At 42.2% G+C, this 23,924-nt stretch overlaps 1 protein-coding gene across 1 annotated transcript in view; it reads right to left on the reverse strand.

Annotated features, from left to right (window-relative positions):
* Nucleotides 1–14,047, reverse strand: part of Srpx2 (sushi repeat containing protein X-linked 2) — a 28,005-nt gene extending 13,958 nt beyond the window's left edge. Inside the window, exons 1-3 of the mRNA XM_070040088.1 lie at nucleotides 13,715–14,047; nucleotides 11,671–11,753; nucleotides 7,257–7,337 (exon numbers count right to left, since the gene is read on the reverse strand). Coding sequence (XP_069896189.1) covers nucleotides 7,257–7,337; nucleotides 11,671–11,752 — 163 coding nt within the window. The 5' untranslated portion in view covers nucleotide 11,753; nucleotides 13,715–14,047. The remainder of the gene's footprint in view (nucleotides 1–7,256; nucleotides 7,338–11,670; nucleotides 11,754–13,714) is intronic.
* Nucleotides 14,048–23,924: the final 9,877 nt, after the last annotated feature.

Genomic DNA, 23,924 nt, shown 5'->3' on the forward strand with positions numbered 1-23,924 from the left:
ATAAAAGAATGAAGTGTTGATACATTTAGCAATATAGAATCTCATATTTTGGTTTGTTTGTTTGTTTGTTTTTTGGGTCCAGTCGTGGGGCCTGAACTCTGGGCCTGGGCGCTGTCCCTCAGCTCTTCAGCTCAAGGCTAGCGCTCTACCACTTAAGCCATAGCGCCACTTCTGGCTTTTTTATTTTTTTGCTTATGTGGTGCTGAGGAATCGAACCCAGGGCCTCAGGCATGCAAGGCAAGCACTCTACCACTGAGCCACCTTCCCAGCCCCTCTCATATTTTGGGAAGTGAGGGAAGTCAGATATTCAAAAGGACCCTAATAGCTGGGTGCCTGTCATCCCAGCTACATGGGAGGCTGAGATCAGGAGGATGGGGGTTTTGGGCCAGCCAAGTATAAAAGGTTTACAAGACTGCATTTCATCAGAAAAAGTAGGATATTCTTATCCCAACTATGGTGGGTAGCATAAATAGGAGGGCTGCAGCCTGGGCATGGGATACAAGACCCTATCTCAAAAACAAGTAGAACTAAATGGGCTATGGGTATGGCTCAAGCAGTAGAGCATTTGTCTTATAAATGCAAAACCTTGAGTTCATAACCAGTACTGCCAAAAAAGATTTCATTTATATTATATATACATACACACATATATTTATATATATATAATAAATACATAGGAACACATATAGGCAAAATGTAGGGGCAGAGTACAGTTCAGTGATTGCCAGATATCAGGGTTAGAAGCAGGAAGTAATTTCAAAGGGGCAGCACAGGGCCACCTTTTTAAAAAATTTTTGGGGGTCCGGTAGTAGGGCCTGAACTCTGGGCCTGGGTGCTATCCCTCAGCTCTTCAGCTCAAGGCTAGCACTCTACCACTTGAGCCACAGCACCACTTCTGGCTTTTTTCTTTTTGCTTATGTGGTGCTGAGGAATCGAACCCAGGACCTCATGCATGCAAGGCAAGGGCTCTACCACTGAGCCACCTTCCCAGCTCAACAGGGCCACTTTTTGTGGTGACATAACAATGGTTACAGTTTTGCACTGTGGTGGTAGTTTTCTCACCCTAAGCATTTGTTAAACTCACAGAATGATATGCCAAAAAGTGACTTTTGTCTGTAAATTTAAAACATTAAAAAATAACATCAAAATATAAACTAGTGTTAGGTGCGCTGGCTTGTGCATGTAATACTAACTACTCCAGAAACAGAGGTCTGGAAGACTATGGTTCAAGGCCAATTGGCAGAAAAGTTCACTAGACTATCTCCAAAATAATCAGCAAAAAGTAGACCTGTGTGCATGGTTCAAGTTGTAGAAAGCCAACTGGATGTGCAAGCTTACCAAAGACAAGACCTTGAATTCAAATCCCAGTACAACCAAAAATGTAGAGAGAAATGGAATGTAATGTCAATGAAGGCTGCTTAGGAATTAAAGTCCAACATAGTTCAGTATTGGGTGAAAAAGAAAGAAAAATTATAAGAAAATAAGTCTGTTGGATCATAAAGCTCTGGTAAAGATGTCTCATTGGTGATACAAAAAAATCAACTTTCATCAGTTCAGATCTTAAAGGGACACATATAAACAAATGGAGGACCACTTGTTCAAGGATGTTTACACATTTATGACATAGATCTGTTTGCCTAGGGTTGAGAAGCCCAAAATGCCATGTGACCTGATTTGAATCCCAAATTTAGTGACAAAAAGGGGGAATTTTAACAAGAGCCCATCGTGTCTGGACCTAAAGGATCTAGAAAAGTTTAGAGCCTTTGCTTGGGTCCAGCTAAAAAATGACAGTGAGAAAATTATTTTCTAACCAGAGGATTCCAGCATCATTTTAAAACCTGTGGCATTGACAGGTCTGACATTTGGAGACAGCATCTCCAAATCACAGAGTCTGTTAGCCATTATAGTTGCAGGGTTATGGATGATAAGGCCACAGCACACATCACCAAGACCTAACATGGAAGGTTGGGACCTCAACTACCATTTCAATTCTGTTTCTTTCTCATATTCTGTCAAGAAAAATATCCATCAGATTGAAACTGATGGGGGGAAAAGCTACAATGGTAAAGGGAAGTATAAAACTCATGGTAAATGCTGAGGCAGTAACAGAGGATCCGTTACTGTCAATAAGTTCAAATTTGGAAGCCCAGGGAAGCCCTGGGATGGGATAAGGACAAAATGTTGGAAGGCTGAAGAAGGTCAAACATAATTTTCAAATAAAGAGGGAGGTAGTTTTGGGAAAATACAGTGACACTGACAGCACAGGGAGCATGGTGTTCTAGAATACTTAAAGGTAAGGCTTACACGCGGCTTGACAGAGAAGGGATGGTTCCTAGGAACTCTCAAGAAAGAGTAATTCCAGATGGACTTCATTGCCATTTTTAGTAGGGTTGCTCAACTGGTAGAACAAGAGAAAGGTGGGAAGTAAGTGAGGCATGAGACAATGCTTTTCATGCCAGTGATGAGTACAAAATAAAGTAGTATAAGATAGGTAACAATACAGTTAAAGAGATTCATAACTGTTTGAACAACTGTACCCAAAGAATGTCAATGAAAAACTGAACAAGAGATATGGTTAAATACTGCCCCCCAAAAATGTCTGCTGAGCTGGGAAGGTGGCTCAGTGGTAGAGCGCTTGCCTTGCATGCATGAGGCCCTGGGTTCGATTCCTAAGTACCACATAAACAAAAAGAAAAAAAGCCGGAAGTGGTGCTGTGGCTCAAGTGGTAGAGCGCTAGCCTTGAGCTGAAGAGCTGAGGGACAGCGCCCAGGCCCAGAGTTCAGGCCCCACAACTGGACCAAAAGAAAATAGAAAAGAAAATGTCTGCTAGGAAATGGGCACTATTGAGTACTGATATCTCATCTTGTAGAGCTTTCCTGACCAGCCTGTGCATAAGTAAGTACTTAGCCTAATTTTTCAGATAAAGAAGTATTTGTTCAAATACCTCCACAAGTAGGGGCAACTCTAGGATTGGAACCCAAGTTTTATCTGCTCTAAAACCCATGTTCTTTCTAAGCTCAAAAATTGCCATTGTAGCTGGTATTTAAAAAAAAAATTGACCTTTTAAAATAGGGCAATAATTCCACATGGTGAAAACTTCCCAAAGTATGCAAAGTTAAATAGTGACTACTCAGTAAGTTGAGATAAGGAGGCTCAAGGCCAGCTCAAGCATATATATGATACCACTTTTCAACCAATAGTGGGGCATGGTGGCATGCACTTATTATTCTAGCTATGTTGAAGGCTAAGAGTGGGAGGATCATGGACACAAAAGTCCATGAGACTCCATCTTTATGCAAGAAATTAAATGTGGTGTCACCCACCTGTCATTTCAGTTAGTATGGGGAATGAAAAATAGGATTGTAGTCCAGGTGTACATATAGGCACAGGCAAGATCCTATCTCAAAAGTAACAGTATAAGCCAGGTGCCAGTGGCTCACATCTGTAATCCTAGCTACTAGGATTAATAATCTTTTGATTATTTTTTAAACTTTATTAATAAACAGGAAATCCCACTTATTTTTATATAACATGGCATATAATGAGTCTTGGCCTTTGCATCAGAAGTATGCATGTGCTTAGCCTATAATTACATATAGAGCATCTAGTTTTTACATGGTTTTGCAAGAGTGATATATATGGATCTTATTTTGTCAAATAGACAATCATTTTGTTGACGGCAATGAATGACAGACCAAAGAGGCAGCTCCCAATGAAGGTCAAATGAATACCCTAGGCAAAAACATTGATTTCAGATGGACATAGTAGAATGGATGAGTGAGGGACAGCTGTATGTGGGCTAAAGCATTTGGGAACAGAGTCGATCACCCTGACTGAAACATATTTCATGTGTAAAGAAGGGGTAAGAGAGTATCAGTCTGGGAAGCTAGATTCTGATTTAAAATATTTGTAGTAGCTGGTCAGTCGTCGCTTACATTTGTACTCCTAGCTACCCCGGAGGATCTGACGATTATAGTTCAAAGCCAACCTGGGCAGGAAAGTCTATGAGACTCTTATCTTGAACTAACCACCAGAAAACAGAAGTGGTGCTTTGGCTCAAAGTAGTAAAGCACTAGCCTTGAACAAAAAGAGCTCAAGTACAGTGCCCCTGCCCTGAGTTCAAGCCCCGGGACTGACAAACTAAAATAACACAAAATAGTTTGTAGTGTGCCACTAGGCTTTGGGAATGGAGCAATATGAGTTAGACAATCCAGTTAGTAGACAATTACTGGGTGAGAAATCATTTTAATACCTTGTATTGATAAAGAAATGACAGGGCTTAGTGAATGATGAGTAGGAAGTGATGAGGATAGGAGGCAAGGGCTATTTAAAGTGACACTGATATATTCTGAAATCCAAGTAACAATTAGAATGGCAATACCATTGTTAAAAGTAGAAAGTTCAGCTGGTAGACATTTTTCAAGCAAGAGGAAAAAATTTTGTTTTAAACATCTCCAAATGAAAGTGTCTAAGAGCAGTTAGAGATGTTGTCTGGGTGCTCAAAAAGTCAGGTGTGCCCAAAGTCACTCCACGGCCCATTCTCTATTGCTCCCAATCAGACAGCCATTCTCCTTTCTTGGCTTCAGCTATAATCATAATAGTGAAATGTCATGGAGCCCAAGGAAGAAGAGTCAAGAAGAAAGAAGTGTGATTACTGTTGTTGGAGAGAGTGAGGACACACTGGGAGAGAACTTTAGTCTTCAAAGATATGTGGATCCAGCTCACAGATTTGTGGATAAGTGGAAAAAAGACTGCAGGGAGATTAGGATTTAACCGGCACTGGGATGGGGCAGTGGGTATGGACCACTGGCAGTGAGAAGATAAGGAGATGGCAGCTAGAAAAACCCAGAGCTTTGATCATATCTCTGTGGAAATTATTTTCTCAAAGGTCACCATTTACTTCCTTCTCATCACATAAAATGTCTGCTTTCTCCGAAACATGATACCTTTGCAAAACTTGGCAAAATCAATCTCTTATCTTTTCAACTTTCCTAAATTCTTTTATAAAGTGACTTTTGTTATATATGATAGACACTATCCTAATCTCCTTGCACATGTCTGCCGACTAAGTCTCTTTCCCCTATTGACTTCTATTTTCTTACTTTTTATAGCTAAAGATGTCTTCTAAGGCCTTGATCTTGGCCTTCTAGTTTCTTAGACAGCACTTCCATTTAAGCTGAGACTTACAGATCCCTTTCCTCTTTCAACTGCCTATGGGCTATCTTTACTAAGCCAATTCTCTTTTTTAACCTTGTCTTTCTTGGAGAATTTTTATAATCCCTTCAGGTATTCAGATGGGATGTTTTCAGACATCACTGTCAGCTTCATGGTACACCAAATCTGTCTTGTCTTCTCCTTTGAAACATCTATAGAGTACTTCCTTTTTTTATCAGCACTGGGGATTGTCCTGGCAAGCATTCTACCACTGTGCAATACCCCTTTGGGTACATCGTAATTCTCCACGTCTTTGCCACCACCCTCAAATATATCTGGCTAACACTGCTTTAACCTGTTTCTGGAGAGATTTTTCTGACTCAGGTTCTACTCTAACCCATATTTTCTGAACAGAATAACCAGGTTAGTGCACATTTAGTGTCACATTCCTGTGCAAAAATACATGATGTCTCCTTTTCACTCCAAGCATAACAGCTAAATTCTTCTGCATGGCTTAAAAAAGCATAGAAAACACAGAATCTTAAATAGAAGGGATATGAAACCTTGCCTGGTCTAACATTCCACTCATTGCAGAACTTTTTATCCAGCATTCTTCCAGCTTCTCCTTAGAAGGGTTCCTAGATCATGGAACTTTTCCTAAGTTGATCTCTTTATATTCAACTTTGTTCTCTGCAACTTCTTTTATATCCCATCATCTCCTGCAGTCAGGTTGGTTTCTCCTTAGTTCTTTCTTTCTGACATAATAATTTTTGTGTTGTTGCTGATCCAGGGGCTTGAACTCAGGATTTGGGTGCTGTTTCCTGAACTTTTGTGCTCAAGGCTAGCACTCTACCACTTGAGCCACAGTTCTATTTTCTGGCTTTTGGTGGTTAATTGGAGGTAAGAGTGTCATGGACTTTCCTGCTTGGGCTGGCTTCAAACCACAATCCTCAGGGCTCAGCCTCCTGAGTAGCTAGGATCATAGGCATGAGCCACCGGCGCCCAGCTCTCTTACAATGCTTCTTTTACCTCTGAGACCTTGGCCATCTTCTCTGACAAATACCCTTCCCTTTCCAGCTATCAAAACCCCATTCATTATCCAAAGCCTAATTTCATCTTCCATGACTTTTCCCTAACTTGTTTGTCTTAATAGCTATTGCATTTACTGCTACCACACTGTTTCATACTTCCTTGCCCCACGTGTGCTATATTTTTTTTCTGGTACTGGGAATTGAGCTCAAATCCTTGAGCTTGCTAGAAGAATGCTCTAACACGTGAGCCATACACCCAATCTTTTTGTTTTTAGTCTGTTTCAAGATAGGGTCTTGGCTTTTGCTTAGGATATTCTTGGACTATAATCCTTCTACCTCCACCTCCCAAGTAGAGTAGTCTGGATTATAGGCACTTACCACAAAACCTGACCCTAACAAGTGCTAATTTTATCCTCCTTTCAACCCTAACAGAATGTAAGCCTATCTTTGTATCCATCACAGACTTACCTTACACAGGATTAGGCAATACTTAACTACTAAAAGCAGATGAACAGCCTTCAGGCTAGGGAGGTGAAGTCACATAACAAGTCAATAACTACAGATATCACTGCCCATCTGTTAACTGTGGAGGTGCACACCTATAATCTCAGTACAGAGGATACTGCAGCAGGATATGTGATGTTGAGGTCAGGCTGAGTTACATGGTAAGTCCTTGTCTTATACAAATTATCATTAAGTGGTAGAGTGCTAGCCTTGAGCACAAAGAGGCTCAGAAACTGTGCCCAGGCTCTGAGTTTAAGCCCCATGACTGACAAAAAAAATGAACTATCTAGTCTGGGAATGTGGCTTATTGGTAGGGTGCTTGCCTAGCATGCATGAGGCCCTGGGTTTGATTGCTCGGTACCATAAAAACAAAAATAAATAAAATAGGAAAAAATACATTAGAGCCAAAAATAAAAAAATTAAAATTAAATATCAGAGCTCTTGATTACCTGCACTAAAGTTTTGTTATATATGAAAACAAAAATTGGATGAAGATGCTTCAGGAAAGAGCATAGGCCTTAGGCCAGAAAAGACCCTTTATGAGCTTAAAACACAGTGAGGATTACCTCGGTAGTCTAGTGCAGGGGCTTGTGGTACCTCTTCTGCATATACTTCATTGTAGCTTTCATCTGGATAGTAGCCTGAACCTAGAATGAAGAAAATTGTATCAAGTCATTTCAGTTCCACCTCTTTGTCTTCTCCTGCAAGCATGGTACTTTGTGGGTTGGAAACAAAATGACTTGTAAAGTCACATAACTACTATGGGTGAACCTCAGCATATTAAGTGCACAGAGGCTGAACTCATGGTTGGGATGGGGCTCACTGATGGCACTAGAATAATTCTTGCAAAAGAAAAAACATTGAGGGGCTAGGAAGATGGCTCAGTTGTAGAGTGCTTGCCTTGCATGCATGAGGCCCTGGGTTCGATTCCTCAGCACCATATAAACAAAAAGAAAAAAGCCGGAAGTGGCGCTGTGGCTCAAGTGGTAGAGTGCTAGCCTTGAGCTGAAGAGCTGAGGGACAGCGCCCAGACCCAGAGTTCAGGCCCCATGACCGGACCAAAAAAAAAAAAAAAAAAAGAAAGAAAGAAAAAACATTGAATTACTTGATCATCCATCAATCCTGTCAATCTGAACTATGGTTGATCCATTTACTTGACCCAACCCATGAGTCATAGTGGGTGAGACACTGATGATCAAGTTCTGAGGATGAACTGTCCCAGGTAGGAGGGAATAAATAGAGTCTAAGTGTCTTCTACCAACAGGCCTGCTCAAACTCCCTAGAAGGAAACAATAACTCAAACTCCCACTACCCACAGGGCATGTGCAATTTTGGCACCAGATTGTGGTTACTGGCTAGGAGTGGCATGTGAATGCAGAGAAAGAAGACTTACAAGGGAATGAGAAGTCTCTTGAGCACTTTGTCCTGTTGAAAACAGAAGTCACTCTTAGAAAAATTCCTCAATGCTAGGAAGCAAACTCCAAGCTTTACATATGTTTAGTTAAGTGTTCTGCCTTTGAGCTACACCCCCAGCCCAAATTTCCTGTTTAGAGGGCAGGAGGAGCTTTAGCAGGCATCTTTTCTGCTGAGCTAGAGAACATTCCTAATCTACCTCCACTCAGTTAAGTGCCTCAGTCCCCAGCAAGACTGCAGCTGTATGGGAGACTAAACAGTATGTTCTACCAGACAGCAGGAAATTGGTCATGAACATGAACTAATTGGAAAACACTTTGGTCCTTTCCGGAGCAAAGTTTCTGGAAGCCTTTCCTCCAGCCTCTAATGCACGCACAGGAGCAGGGCAGCCTGCAGTGCTGGAGTCTGAAGACAACCCTCCATTTCCAGGAAAGGGTGTGATTCCAGGACATGGCTGGGTTTTTGTGCTGGAGCCCTTTAGCTTGTATAAACACTCAGACCACAAGCTAGTGGCCTTTTCTTTGGGCGGAGGCACAGAAGATCTTGCACTAAAAGGTGGAGCAGAGGCTTAGATGACAAACCTCCTCCACTCCCCATGGACCCAGGCTGGGGGTGTGTGTGTGGGTGGTTGGGAAACCAGTCCAACTTGGTGAACAACAGAATGAATCAAATTGAAAGTTTGCCTTATGAAATCATGTCCTTGTTGGTTTACCCTCATTCCAAAAGAAAGAGTTCATTTCTTCTCATTTTTGATATTTTCCCCATTTCGGTTTTTCTGACTTCCCTCTATTTCTCAATAGGCCTCATGTCCCTTGCTCTTTCTTTTCACACATGGGAGGAATTCTTGCCAGCTGTTTCAGTTTAGTGTTAGGCTTAAAGGCTTACAGCTCTTGTAAACAGTAGGCCATATATTTGTGATTCCCTAAAATATAAGGACTCCCTAGGTTTGTTACAGTGTTAGCTTGTGAAGAAATGCTCAGCAGGGAGCAAACAGCTGTTTACCAGAAAAGGAAACAGGAACATCAGAAACCTAGAGCTGGGTAACAAAAACAATAACAATGACAAGGAATCACTCAGCTCCTCCTCTGTGTGAAGCTTATGTTATCTCATTATGTGAGCAGAATATCTCAACGGGGTAGAAAATATTAATGCTCTCAAAGTACAGATGGGAAAGCAGCCCAGACGAATGGAAGGAGTTGTTCAAGGTCTCCTAACTAGCAAGTAGCAGAGAGGACATTTCAGCCCAGGTTTGATTGAGCCCTAGGTACTGACCTGACACTACCCTATATTAGTAGTACAGGTTCTTTTTATATAATAGCCAACAAAAATAAAGCTTTTCTTGCAATCCCACCTTTATACTCTTTGCATGTATAGGAAAGAAGATGGGGATTGAAGGCCACCAAACAATTTATTTCTTTCCAGACTTACAGAGGATGTGGGAAAACTGAGGAGGAAGACTCAATCAGATAATTATAGTCTCCACCAGGGCATGGAGTAGTTAAATCTGTGCCAAGTTTCCTTTGAGCCAGGAATGAGCTTGAGCTAGCTACCTTACCACTTTAAACCTTTCCATTTCTCCTTTGCCTGCTTTCCAGTACATTATGCATATATGTTGGGATACTGCAGTGGGTAATAAGAATGAAACTAGAGGGGTGACTTGCCACCTCATTCCTTTTTATTGTGCCTTTTCAGCAACGGGGATGGGGAATGGGGTGGGGTGGGGCAGGGGATTGAGTGGCATTTCTCAGTTTCTTTGCATCAATTAGTGGTTGGTTATCCAATGGTGTGTTTACAGGCTTCCTCCAACTTACCAAACAAAGTTAGACCTTCTAAGCACTGCCCTGTATAAAAGGTATAGATGGAAATGTAATTGATGAGTGAAGACTATTTTAAGATTAACATTTATGCTGGGTTATGATGACCAGCTGACTTCCTAAAGCGTACAGTTATGTCAATGTGCATTTTTAACCCACACTTTGCTTCATTTATATTCCTAACCTTTCACACACTATGCTGATTATTCCACACTCTTTTTCTGATTAACCCTGAGTCCACAGTTGGCTGCTTTCCTTGTGTCATTCAAAAATTGAGCACGGTCATAGAATTGAAAAAAAATTCTGATTGCATAGGGAATAGTCAATAAATACTTGCTAAATGAATGAGTGAACACCAGCAGCTGAGCTAGATGTGGAGGGGAACATTATAGGATCTTTCAAGGTCTCTCACCATAGAGCCTCCTAAGGGAAAGGGCCATCACAGATCCCACAGCCTTGACTCCTCATCCTTGTGATACATATGAAAGTGGGGAGTACATTCTTTGCAAGACAGCCCTTTGAGAATCTCAAATAAATCTTAAGTTCTTTTGTTTTTTAAAACAGCCCTGACTGCAGAATTCCAACAGCTTAGGTATTCATCCTGGGAGAAATAAAGACCTTTCCATGCAATGAGGTTTCATACAGGTGTTCAAAATTGGGTTTTGAGACATCTGATCTGCACTCCCTTAGTCCTGTGGTATTTGCCTGGATTTTGGTCTTTTGTGCTTGAACTGAAGCTGAGGGATGGTTAGGGAAGTCAGCTGCATAATTATATCCTGGAGACTTAAGGCTCTTTTAACCCCAAACAGTGTGTATTTTGCCAAGGGCTTGGTCGGAATTTCTTCATTTCAATGTCAGCCCTTGTGCTTCACCCCCTACAAAGCTAGGTTAAGGCAAAGAGAGGAAGAAGTTTGCATATTTGTTTGAAAGCTTGATGCAGCTGTTCCAGACAAACAGAGCTATTGCCAAAAGCTTCCACTAGGAGCTAAGGGCAAGTGGAAAATTTTAGCTGCAAAGACTGTGGCTGTGATGGGAGCAGTTTGTTATTTACTCATCTCTGGATATTTTCCTAACCCCATTGGTTGGGCCATCTCATTCCCCCACTCTTCCAGAACCTGTGAGGGCAGACACTGAAGACCACAGAATATTCTTAGCACTTGTAATGCCAGGGGCACTCCATCAAAACCCTCTGTATGGCAGCTGTTATCCTCTCCTCATCCCACCCCCGCCCTTTTGCCTCTCCTCACTGAGTCCATCCTTGTCAACTCTCTATCTCTCCAAGGGTTAAAGATAAAATGTTTAAGAATCCAGAAAGCTTTCTTTCTGAGATAAAGAACAAGCCAGAAGAAACTGGGGGAATTCCTGATTAAGAGAGTATGATCTGTATTGCCATTAACAACATTGGAATAAAGGAGCTATACAAGTTTCATAAAGTCTGGTAGAGGAAAAAGGAGGAGAAGGAGGGAGTAAGGAAGGGACATTGATGAATTATTATTCATTCTGAATAGTTTGCCTGTCTCCCTTATTTTTTTCCCCTGAATGATATATGTTGTCTGAATCCTATTTTTGTGGGCTTAAAGTATTTGACTCATAAAAGAAATAATATTAATAAGGGTTTGACTCATAAAAGGTTCTTAGAAAGTGGTTTTCAGGAAGCTTAATAGCTTTTCATCAGATCTAAAATAAGGATGTCTCAATATAGTCTAACCCTTTCCTCCCTGGAAGTTGACAGACAACAACTCCCACAACTTACCTGCATACCATGTTGGTGTCACTGCTGGAGTTAGGAAGAGCAGCAGAGAGAGAGCTCCTCTTGGATTTAGTTGACCAGCCATCCTAGAGGGAGGGTTAGGGAGATACAAATAGAGGTGTGTGGCCAGAAGTATCAGGGTACAGGAAAATGACTTTCATAAATCAGCCACCTATGAATTTCTAAAAGTGAAAGGAAGCAGAAATATAGGATCTGTGAGAAAGAAGAAAACAGTTTAATGAATGTTTGTTATATCATCTCCCTCATAAAGACTTTTCCACTTTACAAAATAACAAGATTTTTAATGTATGATTCTTTTTCTTCCAAGGTGGTAGAGGAGGGGAACACTAAACAACCCATCCTCAACTGATTCCTGGGATCAGATACAAATGTTGCATAGTCCAAGTTACAGGGAGGGACACTGAAGTAGGCAGACTAGGAGAAAGCTAATAGAGAATCACATAGAACCAGGATGGAATCTGATAGTGTAAAGGCTGTCAGTTAATGGGTTTGGCCATTCAGTTCATATTTCCTAACCACTAATCTTGGAAAACATCTGCATAGATAGTCTAGACCTTGAACTCTGCAATTACAAAATTTGGATGCAAATCCACTTCTATTACCAATTCCTTAACTGGAAAATTCCTTGATTTCTTCTTTGAGCCTCTCTCTTAATCTATAAAATGGGAATAAGAGTATCTACTTTGTGGAATATATTCTTGCCTAGCAAAGAAGGGAGCAGTCAATATGTACTGACATTATACTGGGCAGGATGAGAAGTTTCCCTTGCCTAGTCTCCCAGACAGTAACTATACCTTGGCTTTTTCCTACTTTGGGGGTTTGAGGTTTAGTGGCTGGTAGTGGCTTCTTGCTTGCGAGTCCCAGCCTACCCTTCTAAGCCAGAGAGAAGATGGAGAGGTTGGGGAGGGCCTACAAAAGTGAAGAGAAGTTGAGCAGGCTCCAATTACCCTCTCACTTCCCATCTTGCCCCCACTCTAATGGGATGAGAGCTTTTGTGGCTCCCAGTGGGTCAGTACTTCATAAATGGAAATGTTGAAATTTGCTGCCCACTGGTATAAATGGGTCACTCGACCTTAGAGCAAACACCATTCACCTACATGCTTTCAATGAAATGCCATGCTCAGATGAGGAGTGTCAAAATAGGAGAAACAAAAGGATAGATTATGGCCAGAGTAACTAAAGGGGTATCAAAAGTCTAAAAGAGGCAGTCATTCTTTTTCCAAATAATCACTACTTGGTTTTAGATTTTTTATTTAGAGAATGGCTATTAAAGAGGGAATAGAAAATGTTTTTGTAAGGAAAAAATCAGTAAAGCGGGGCTGGGAAGGTGGCTCAGTGGTAGAGTGCTTGCCTCTCATGTATGAGGCCCTGGGTTCGATTCCTCAGCACCACATAAACAGAAAAAGCCAGAAGTGGCACTGTGGCTCAAGTAGTAGAGCACAAGCCTTGAGCTAAAGAGCTCAGGGATAGCGCCCAGGCCCAGAGTTCAAGCCCCATAACAGACAAAAAAGAAAGAAAGAAAGAAAGAAAATCAGTAAAGTGAAAAGAGGTGGGAATAAATCTATAAAGAAAAGAAAATCTGACAGAGCTAAAGGAAAGAGACAAATGAAAGCAGAAAGAAGCGTAAACAGAAAAAAAAAAAAGATGAAAGAAAAAACCAGGAAAATTAACAGCTAGATAATGAATCATTGACCCTTCTCTCATATCCAATCTTAATCCAGTTCTTTTGTTCTGGAAAAAGGGTTTTCCTTCTCTAGACTCTATAGCCTGAATCTATGGCCTCTTATCTGCTCACCTCCTCTCCCCCCACAACCTTACCCCAGTCTCAAACTGAAAACCTGATTCAGGTAGTGGCAACATGTCTGCAGTCAGGTCCATAAATGAAAACAGCATATGCTCCAATTTCATAAAAGAGCATTTTCCACCCTTCTACCCCCAGCCATGCTGTCCATATCCTGGGTCTCTTTATCCCTCCACAGCTGTGAAATGAAGGCAGTGTAGTATGAGGCTTAATTGCAGATCTTACCTGTTTTATTGTGTGTGTGCGCCCTTTTTCGCTCTCCTTTTTCTCCTTGCTGTCTGCTTCTCTCATCAGTCGTGGTCAGGGGGAAAAACCCTTCTCTTTTAACATTCCTAGAACGAGTGGCTCCTGGTCTGTCCGGGCCTCCGGGATTCTGGGATTCTTTTAACACTGCCCAGATGTCAGGACGTTTGCATCTGCCAAAAGTTGCCTTAAAGCTATATTATCCTCAAAGCTATTGCTGTTCCTTCCTGAGACAAGGGTCTTGGGAGATGAAGCAGAAGGATTAGAGAAACTCACTCTGTCTGCTACAAAAGAGGAGAAGTGTGAACAAACGGCACTGGCCTCAAGCCCGTGAGTATAGTAATGACTAAGAGAGGCTGGCTAAAGGATTCCAGAGATGTCTTGCTGAACACTACTTGTGATGACTCAGCATGACATCAGGATTGAATGAAAAGAAATCTGCCAAACTCCAATGAAAGGGAAAATGTAGATCTGATTTATGTCCTCTGGAATCTTATCTACTATTTCCTTAGTTCCCTTACTCCAAGTTGCTTAGAAATCTATAGGTTATAGGATTTGATACACTTTGACAAACTCCCAGGAATGACATAACTTCTGTAGACCTCAGTTTGTGATAAGATTGTGTGGTTTACAAAAAAATGCCGTGTACTTTTGCATGTGTATGTGTGTGCGTGAGATGACCTATGACCTTGCATGTACCAGGCAAGTGCTCAACCACTGAGCTACTTCCTAGCATTCCCATGCACATTTTGTCTGAAGAATTAAGGCTGATTTCTCATATTAAGAATAGAGGGAAAGTATGTCTATAGGGAATTGTGGGAGGCTATTTAAGTGAGTGTAAATGATATATGCATGGCAAGTCATAACAACTGCTGAGCTGTTTTCCAGTGGTCTCTGATGGATGGCTGTATTCCCATCTACTAAGCAAAATATGAGAATCTAGGTTTGGACTCAACCCGGAGAAGATTCGGAGACCTTTTCCTTCAATTGGCCAACAAAAACCCATAACTAGACATGTGGCTCAAGTTGTAGATTCCCAGTCATGAATGAAAAATCCTCTCTGAGTTCAAGCTCCAGGACTGGAAATAAATAAATAACCAAACAACCAATCACCACAGTCTTATCTATGTGGACTCTAGGAGGAAGCCAAAGGGGACAGCTGAGAAGAAGTGGGCTTTGGTTTACTCCTTAAGCCAAAGGCATGTTATAAACAGGAGATCACTGCTAAGTAAGCAGGGTGGGGAGGTGGGATGGGGGTAGAGAGTGCGACTGACTGGTAGTGACAAGAAATGAAATTAAATAGATTAAGGCTAGAAGATCTAAAATAGGCGTTTATTCTAAACTTGTGTTAGACACTAGCACTTGAGTGTGTGTGTGTGTTTGTGTGTGTTTGTGTGTGTGTGTGTATGTGTATAGACACAGAGAGATAGAGAAACAAAGACAGAGAGTAACAAATTCTACTAGGACTTTTTTTCTTTCTAAAATAAACCCCTCATTAACTCCCTCCTGACACTGAGTACAGTCTGAACTCCTCAGCACAACACACTATACCTTCACAAGCAAACCTCACCTGAATCCTCAGCCTGAGTTTTAAACTTTCATCTTATGACTCTTTATTCTAGAAAAATGAGCTTCTTGCACTTTCATACATTTGCAAGGACATATTTCCTATATACTGTATTCTTTTCCTTCTCTTTTGGCCATTTGAAACCATATCTGTTGAGAGATTCACAAAGCTCATCCCAGTCAGAGGTATGGTACTTTGCCTTCCTTTTCTATCACAGAACAGTCTGCCTATATCTCAATCATAGAACTTATCACACTTATGTTCATTATTCTTCATTTATCTCTGGCCACTAGTAGGAAAAGTCTTCTTCATATTTACAGCACATATTATAGCATAGCACATGGCTGGCCAAGGCCTTAATCCCAGTTACTGCTAGAAAGAATGAAAAGCAAAGATGACAGAAAGAAATCAAAGAAGTAAGTGAAGGGTGAAGATATAGAAATCAAAGGGAGATAAAAACTAAGGATATTCGTGAGAGCCCAGGGACAGCATTCAAGTGAAGCAGTGAGGAATGTGGCACGTGGAATGAAACGATCAATGAAAGGATCCATCACATCCATGCCACGGGACCACGCAGAGACAGGCAGGCATAGGAGAAAGATTATTACAAGGTTTATTAGAGGAGCCATATTTCCCCCAGAGAGAGAGCTCATGGTAACCTCTGCTATCTAGGTGGCAGCAGGATCTGGGGGGTAGGAAGTGAGGTAGATGGGAGTTCAGGTGGGTCTGGGCAGAGAGAGGGAGGGGCCAGCTGTTTGGCAGGAACTTCAGGGCAGGGAGGAGCTCAGGTCTGGGTGGAGCTGAGGACTGAAGGTGGGCATAATGCTTATATTCCCACTCTGTTGTTTAATAAAAATAGGGGATACCAGGCCAGGGGGTATGGGCGGAGGTCATTTCTTCTGGAACTACTTCCTGCTGTAAAGGGGCAAAGTAGTCAGGGGTCACTGTTTCATTGCTTGGCTGGGTACTGTCCAAAAAGCATCTGCTTAACAGTAGTTGATAAATGTCTTCCTTTTTCCATGACAATAGTTATCTAAAATGCAAGACACAATTAATAAAAGGCAAAAATTGTTTTAGTACCCGAAGAGAGGAATATACCATGGAGGGATTGATTCCCAGAAGGGGCTGTCAAAGACCTGAAATTGCCTTTTCTGTCTCAGATTGGAGACATAGCATGGTATCTGACTCCAGCATTCTGGAAGAGGGGAGTAAGACTTTTTCTGCTTTAGGATCACAGTAACCTGAGGAGGGGGTAGTAGAAATATTTAAAGACACCAGAGCCAGCGAGTGTCATGGGCTCTTTTAGCTACTTCCTGCTGGCCTGGGAGCATCAAGGAATCCCTGGAGCTGGGGTTTTTAGGGTTTGGGTCTGTGCTGGGCAAGGCAAGTGATGTCTCTGGTTGCCTGAAGGAACAGGATGGCCTTGTTTTATTCCCAAGTGGAATCCTGGGCAGGGGATTTTATCTGTTGAAGAGACTTTAGGAAAGATCAGACAAAAAGATGACAAGGCGACAAGGCCAGTTAACATGAGTGACATAGGAGAACACACATTAGCCATGGGCCAGAAAAGTTCCATTTAGAGTATAAAGCCCAATTACAGCCCTTTACAGGGAAGGAGGAATAACTGGACTTGGGGCAAGGAAGGCAGGAAAGAGTGTCTAGGGTCTTTTAGGTAACTGGGTAAGGGAGAGCATCATGGACTGGTTGGTAGTACCAGTCAGAGGCTACTATAGATACAAATAGCAGGTAACAAAGGCAAGACTTAACTTTCTGTCCAGTTAGAAGGTAGACAGGTTGGGGCTGGGAAGGTGGCTCAGTGGTAGAGCGCTTGCCTTGCATGCTCAAGGCCCTGGGTTCAATTCCTCAGCACCACGTAAGCAAAAAGAAAAAGCCGGAAGTGGCGCTGTGGCTCAAGTGGTAGAGCGCTAGCCTTGAGCTGAAGAGCTGAGGGACAGCGCCCAGGCCCAGAGTTCAGGCCCCACAACCGGACCCAAAAAAAAAAAAAGAAGGTAGACAGGTATGGACATTAGGTGGGCAAGCAACTATTTCTCTTGGTCTCCAGGCTCTGATTAATTTGAAAGGGCAAGCATAAATTGACTCCATTTAGGATCTACTCTCCATGGTTTTCCATTGTCAGGACTGACCCTGTCCTGGCAGGTGTCTCAGCATCCGTTGCTGGGTTAGCTTGTCCCAGATGGCATTTAGTTTGGACTCTAGGCCTGGACACTGTCCATGAGCATGTCTGCTCAAGGCGAGTACTCTATCACTTAGAGTTGCAATGCCACATTCAGCCTCCAGCCTGGCTCTGTGCTGATTAGCTGGGAGATGGAGTATTAGAGGGATTCTTTTTGCCCTGGATGATTTTGAACAGTGGCAAAAGGAATCTTTGTCACAAAAGCCCTTTTTATTTCCAATTAAAGCAACAAGGAGATCAATGAGAAAGAGGTTACCTATAATTTGTTAACAATTGACTAACAATTACTTCCCAGAGGTTTTTTTAATAAAACCCAGTAGATTTTTTTTAAACATAGACTGATTGGCACTCTAAGTGCCACCCATTGCCTCTGGGAAGCCTGTTTAAAGTGGTTTATATCTTGGGCTACAGCAGGGTAGCCTGTTTAACACTCTGGTTTATGAAAGTGTTTTTTCTGGCTGGCTGAGGAACCTGATTTAGGCAGATCTCAAAAGGGACACAATCTCCAGGTCTCTGGTAATCCTAATTTATCTTTTTTACCATAAAATAAACCTTTAGGACAATTTTAAACTTTGGGAGGCCAGCCACTCCTTACAACTTCCCAAATTTGGGCTGGGAAGGTGGCTCAGTGGTAGAGTGCTTGCATTGCATACATGAGGCCTTGGGTTCAATTCCTCACCACCACATAAGCAAAAAGAAAAAAGCCAGAAGTGGTGCTGTGGCTCAAGTGGTAGAGTGCTAGCCTTCAGCTGGAATGCTGAGGGATAGTGCCCAGGCCCAGAGCTCAGGCCCCAGGACCGACCAAAAAAAACAAAAACACAAACAAACAACTTCCCAAATTTTACAAAAGTGGATGCCATTTTTAATCCTTTTTTCTAAAGTCACTTTAATTTACATTTAAATGCTTCATTGAAACACTGGGCTACACCCTTTACCTCTAGGCCGAAGATTTATCATCATTTGGTCATACACCCCTTAAGGTCTAACAGGTGGAGATTAACATTACAGAAACAAATATCTAAGGTGGATTGAGTTTTACCCAAATTAGCAGGCTTTTGGTCACGTGTGATGGAGCAAGGCCGGAGTCTGGGTGAGTCTGAGGCATCTGTCACACCTCCCGCTGGTTACCTGCAAAATTTCTACATATATTGGTTAAAGACCTGGTTTGGGGTTGGGAAAGTGGCTCAGTGGTAGAGCACTTGCCTTGCGTGCCTGAGGCCCTGGGTTCGATTCTTCAGCACCACATAAGCAAAAAAGAAAAAAGCCAGAAGTGGCGCTGTGGCTCAAGTGATGGAGTGCTAGCCTTAAGCTGAAGAGCTGAGGGACAGCGCCCAGGCCCAGAGTTCAGGCCCCATGACCAGACCCCCCCCCCAAAAAAAAAAGACCTGGTTCGCACTGGCTTTTGCAGGCTGGTGCCACTGGTTTAGGCAGCTGCGCCTGGCATAGTCACTCTGGTCCTTTGATCTTAAAGGGAGTTGATTGGTGCACAGGGAAGAAAACAGAGAATTAAAACCTTACTCTTAGTTTCTTTGGCTTATAGTCAGGTCACAAAGTTTTAAAACAATTTAGATTAAATCACAGCTTCCATTGACAAAGATTTTTAGTAAGCAGAGTATTTGGTAACCCTGAAACCATAATTGTTTACATATAGACAAATAGACATACAGACAGACATGTTTGTGCACAGATTATAGAGCGCACTTAGATTTTAAAATCGGCCATTTAAAGTTTTTTGGAGTTTTACTTTGCCTAATTATGATGGAACCACATGGTCAGTTTAAAACACAAAACTTTGCCAACAACAAACTTTTAGTAAACAGGAGACAAGAACAGACACGTGACATGATGTAATGGTGCTGCAGGTCTGGTCAGAGGTGGGAGGGTCACAGAATCAAGTTGGGGTTGGCTGAAATCGAGTTGGTGGGAAATAGCAGCTGAGCTCCCACAATGTCAAGATGACACACCTGCCACATGTTAAACGCTAGAGAGAGCTAAAGATTTTGACAGTGAGTGTGCATTGATTCTGGCATACATGGAGCTTCAAGTTCCACCCCCACTACAAAGGCAGAGGAAGAGTTCCCTAGAGGAGTGGGGGCCTTGCAGGAGGCCCTTCAGGGGAGGGGGCCTTGCAGGGGAGGCTGCAGAGGAGGGGGCCCTCACGGGAGAGGCCGCCTTCCAGGGGAGGCTGCAAAGGGTATACCTTGCTGGGGAGGCTGCAAATGAGGGTGTACCTCGCTGGGGAGGCTGCAGAAGTGGGGGCACGGGGAGGCCACAAAGGGAGGAGAGAGAGAGAGAGAGAGAGAGAGAGAGAGAGAGAGAGAGAGAGAGAGAGAGAGAGAGAGAGAGAGAGAGAGAGAGAGAGAGAGAAAGACAGAGACAGAGACAGACAGACAGACAGAGAGACAGAGAGACAGAGAGAGTTCTACCTGCCCGAGTGCTCATGTAAGTGGAGTTTTAAATTTGGGGCCAAATTTGACTGTAAGGAAATTTAGTTCTGTCCTTTTCCATGGTAAGTGACCGGAGCCAAAACTAGCTGCAGAGCATCCTCAGAAGTGCAATGTAGCTTGAACAAGGACCTACCAGTGGGAAGGATCGTCACCCTTGTTCACAGTGGTCCATGGCCACGTAAGGCCGGGGGGGGGGGGCAAGAGGTGGTGAGATTTGGGCACTTGGCCAAGATTTCAGTCAGACTGCGGGGGTACAGAAATCAGAAACCTGGAACTTCTGTCAACTGGTCACTGACCTGGGGTAGGACTTAATAAGCCGGTGTTGGGCAGCAGGTAGAGCGCTCAGTCAGGAGTAAGTTACTTTGTTGGTCCTCTGGAGATTGTCCTGTGGATCTCAGGCTAGGTCCCCGGGAAGCTGGTCTGACCCCCATCTGAAGTGGAGGCAGGGAGCAAATCCACCGGGGAACCTAGCCCCATAAAGCCACCAGTGAAAGGATCCATCACATCCATCCCAGGGGACCACACAGAGGCAGGCAGGCACAGGAGAAAGATTATTACAAGATTCATTAGAGGAGCCATATTTCATATTTCCCTTGGAGAGAGAGCACAAGGCAGCCTCTGCTATCTAAGTAGCAGCAGGGTCTAGGGGGTAGGAAGTGAGTTAGATGGGAGTTCAGGTGGGTCTGGGCAGAGAGAGGGAGGGGCCAGCTGTTTGGCAGGAACTCCAGGTCAGGGAGGAGCTCAGGTCTGGGTGGAGCTGAGGACCAAAGGTGGGCATAATGCTTATATGCACCCTAAACAAGTGGATATAATCTTAAAAATACATTGTCTAGGCACTTGGTATGTATGGAAAATACTATGACTTTATGGGGATATTAAATAAAATGCTGCACTTTAGGGTTTCACAGGAAAAATGAGACAGACATTGACAAAGTATGTAATACATCAATTAAAATTGACTATCATTTTCAAGTTTAAGAATTTTAATATGAAGCCTCTCAGCAGTCAATAATATATTGGTTTGAAAAATAAGGGAAGATCAAGGATGAAAACATTCATAGAAAATCTTTAAAAAGTTAATGAAAATCATATCTAGAAGAGAATTTCAGAGAAAGAATTTGGTGAACATATAAGAAACAAAAGGATGTAAAAAGGTACTCATTTTGATAGACTAATCTTAAAACTGCAACACAAATTAGCGGATGGATTATAAGGCATTACATGGTTTTTAACATAATAAGAAAAAGAAACTAGATGGGAAATGCTTTTAAATTTCATGATAAGCAGTTAGCCAAAATGTAAATGAAGGGATTAAATGAAGAGTCAAAGACATTACTGAAAGATTCAAAAATGAAAAAGTTTTTTATATGACTGAGAGATAAATGTATTCTGAATTGGATTTTTGATGTGATTTTACTATTTTCTGAAACACGGAGTAGGAAAGTTGTATGAGATTGTGTAGCAGATATACTTCACTTCTCTGTTTTTAACTTGTTTGGTGCTGGTGTAGCTTAGGTATTGAATTTCATTTAATTTAAATAATCTGTAGAAGTAATCCTATGCAAAAAAAAAAAAAAAAAGAAGAAGAAGAAGTAATCCTATGCAGCTAACCTCCAGAGATCAGCAATAACTTTCATGGGCAGTGACTGACTGAACATCCATGAGGTCATTGATTGAGCATTATGTGGCAGGGTGCTCAGGAGGGGATAAAAGCAGTCATAGGGGTCCTGGCTGTACTAGCTCTTCAGTAGTTTTTTTTGGGGGGGGGTGCGGTCATGGGGCCTGAACTCTGGGCCTGGGCGCTGTCCCTCAGCTTTTCAGCTTAAGGCTAGCACTCTACCACTTGAGCCATAGCACCACTTCTGGCTTTTTTTTCTGCTTATGTGGTGCTGAGGAATCGAACCCAGGGCCTCATGCATGCAAGGCAAGTGCTCTACCACTGAGTCACCTTCCCAGCCCCATAGTTTTTGAACATCTAGAGGACAGGATGTAGAATAGGTAAGTAGCAAGGCAAAGAAGGTATGGTAGTAATTGAAGAAGTATCAGTACATAGTCAGCCTAGGAGCACTGATGGAAGAGAAGGAAAAGGTGTGTAAAAAGAGATCTTTCTCATTGAATTGCCCTAGAGCTAGATGTTGAGTAGTGGAAGACATTGTGAAGCTGGAGATGGGCAGGAAAGACTTAACAGACCTTATTTATTGTGAAAACAATCATATTCCTATGGTGTGGAGCTAAAATTCCCATTTTGAAAGCCATGGGAGATGGGTAGTCATTGTCTTGGGAGGCTTAGTGATGGAGGATGGGGTACCAGAAAGGAGGTCTGAGTTAAAGTAAACCCTTGTTTGTATCATTTCCTTTTCCTGATGTTTGACCAAACAAGTTAAGCCTCTTAAGTAGTCAATATGTCTTATGAAAAATGTTAAATATGGAAAGTATCTAGCTGGGATCTCAGCAAAGGTAAACAGAGGTAGCCTAGAAAGGATCTTCTGAGAAAACAAAAATGGGGCTGTGAATCTTTTATTTTTGTTGGTCATGGGGCCTGAATTCAGAGCCTGGGCACTGTCCCTGAGCTCTTTTGCTCAAAGCTAGAGCTCTACCACTTTGAGCCTTAGCACTACTTCTGATTTTTGGTGGTTAATTGGAGATGAGTCTCACAGTGACTTTTCATCCTGGGCTGGATTCAAACTGTGGTCATCAGATCTCATCCTCCTGAGTATCTAGGATTATAGGCATGAGCCACGGGCACACAGCGGGGGTTATGAATCTTAATACCACTCAGAAAGTCTTTCTTTCTTTTTTTTTTTTTTTTTTTTGGGTCCGGTCGTGGGACCTGAACTCTGAGCCTGGGCGCTGTCCTTCAGCTCTTCAGCTCAAAGCTAGCGTTCTACCACTTCAGCCACAGCACCACTTCCGGCTTTTTTCTTTTTGCTTATGTGGTGTTGAGGAATCGAACCCAGGGCCTCAGGCATGCAAGGCAAGCGCTGTACCATTGAGCTACCTTCCTAGCCCCATATTTTTTTAATCAACAACTGTATATTATGAGTTTTAAGGAAGTCAAGATCAGAAGTGGAAAGGGTTCAGGAAGAATCCTAAAGGACAGGATGAAAAAAGTAAGTAAAAAAACAAGATACAGACTCATAAGGCAATATGGTAGAAATGATCTGTACAACTTGGGAAGGGATTGGGGGAGAAAAGAGGAAGAAATATGAGGGAGGGGTAACAAGTTAGACAAGATATATACTCACCACACTTATGTAACTGTAATACCTCTGTATATCACCTTGACAATGAAATTAAAATAAAAAGAAACAGGGCTGGGAAGGTGGCTCAGTGGTAGAGCGCTTGCCTTGCATGCATCACATAAGCAAAAAAGACAAAAGCTGGAAGTGGCGCTGTGGCTCATGTGGTAGAGTGCTAGCCTTGAGCTGAAGAGCTGAGGGACAGCTCTCAGGCCCAGAGTTCAGGCCCCAGGACCAGACCCCCCAAAAAAAAATTAATAAAAAGAAACACAAGATACAGAACAAAATTTCATAGGGAGAAATAAAATAATAGGGAGAAAAAAGGTATATGTATTAGAAACTAATATCAAAATTGATAAGACTAACTAATGAATTATGAACTATCAGATGTACTCAATATGAAATGACAGAGGTCCTTTTTAATTTATAATAGGTATTTATCCAAAGAAAAATGAAAAGAACCAATATGGCAAGTAACAAGCAACCATGAAAATGATTAAAAAATTAAAATGCTAAATTTATTATGTGAATATAAGGGAAATGTAGTTTGAGTGAAATTGTTGATGTCTTACTGGTTTCTTTTCTTTCTTGCTTGCTTTCTTGCTTTCTTTCTTTCCTTCTTGCCTTCCTTCCTTCCTTCCTTCCTTCCTTCCTTTTCTCTCTCTCTCCTCTCTCTCTCTCCTTTCCTTTCCTTTCTTCCTTCCTTTCTTCCTTCCTTCCTTCCTTCCTTCCTTCCTTCCTTCCT

The sequence above is a fragment of the Dipodomys merriami genome, unplaced genomic scaffold, assembly GCF_024711535.1.
Source record: "Dipodomys merriami isolate MVZ:Mamm:240054 unplaced genomic scaffold, mDipMer1.0.p SCAF_3, whole genome shotgun sequence".
Taxonomy (NCBI): Eukaryota; Metazoa; Chordata; class Mammalia; order Rodentia; family Heteromyidae; genus Dipodomys; species Dipodomys merriami.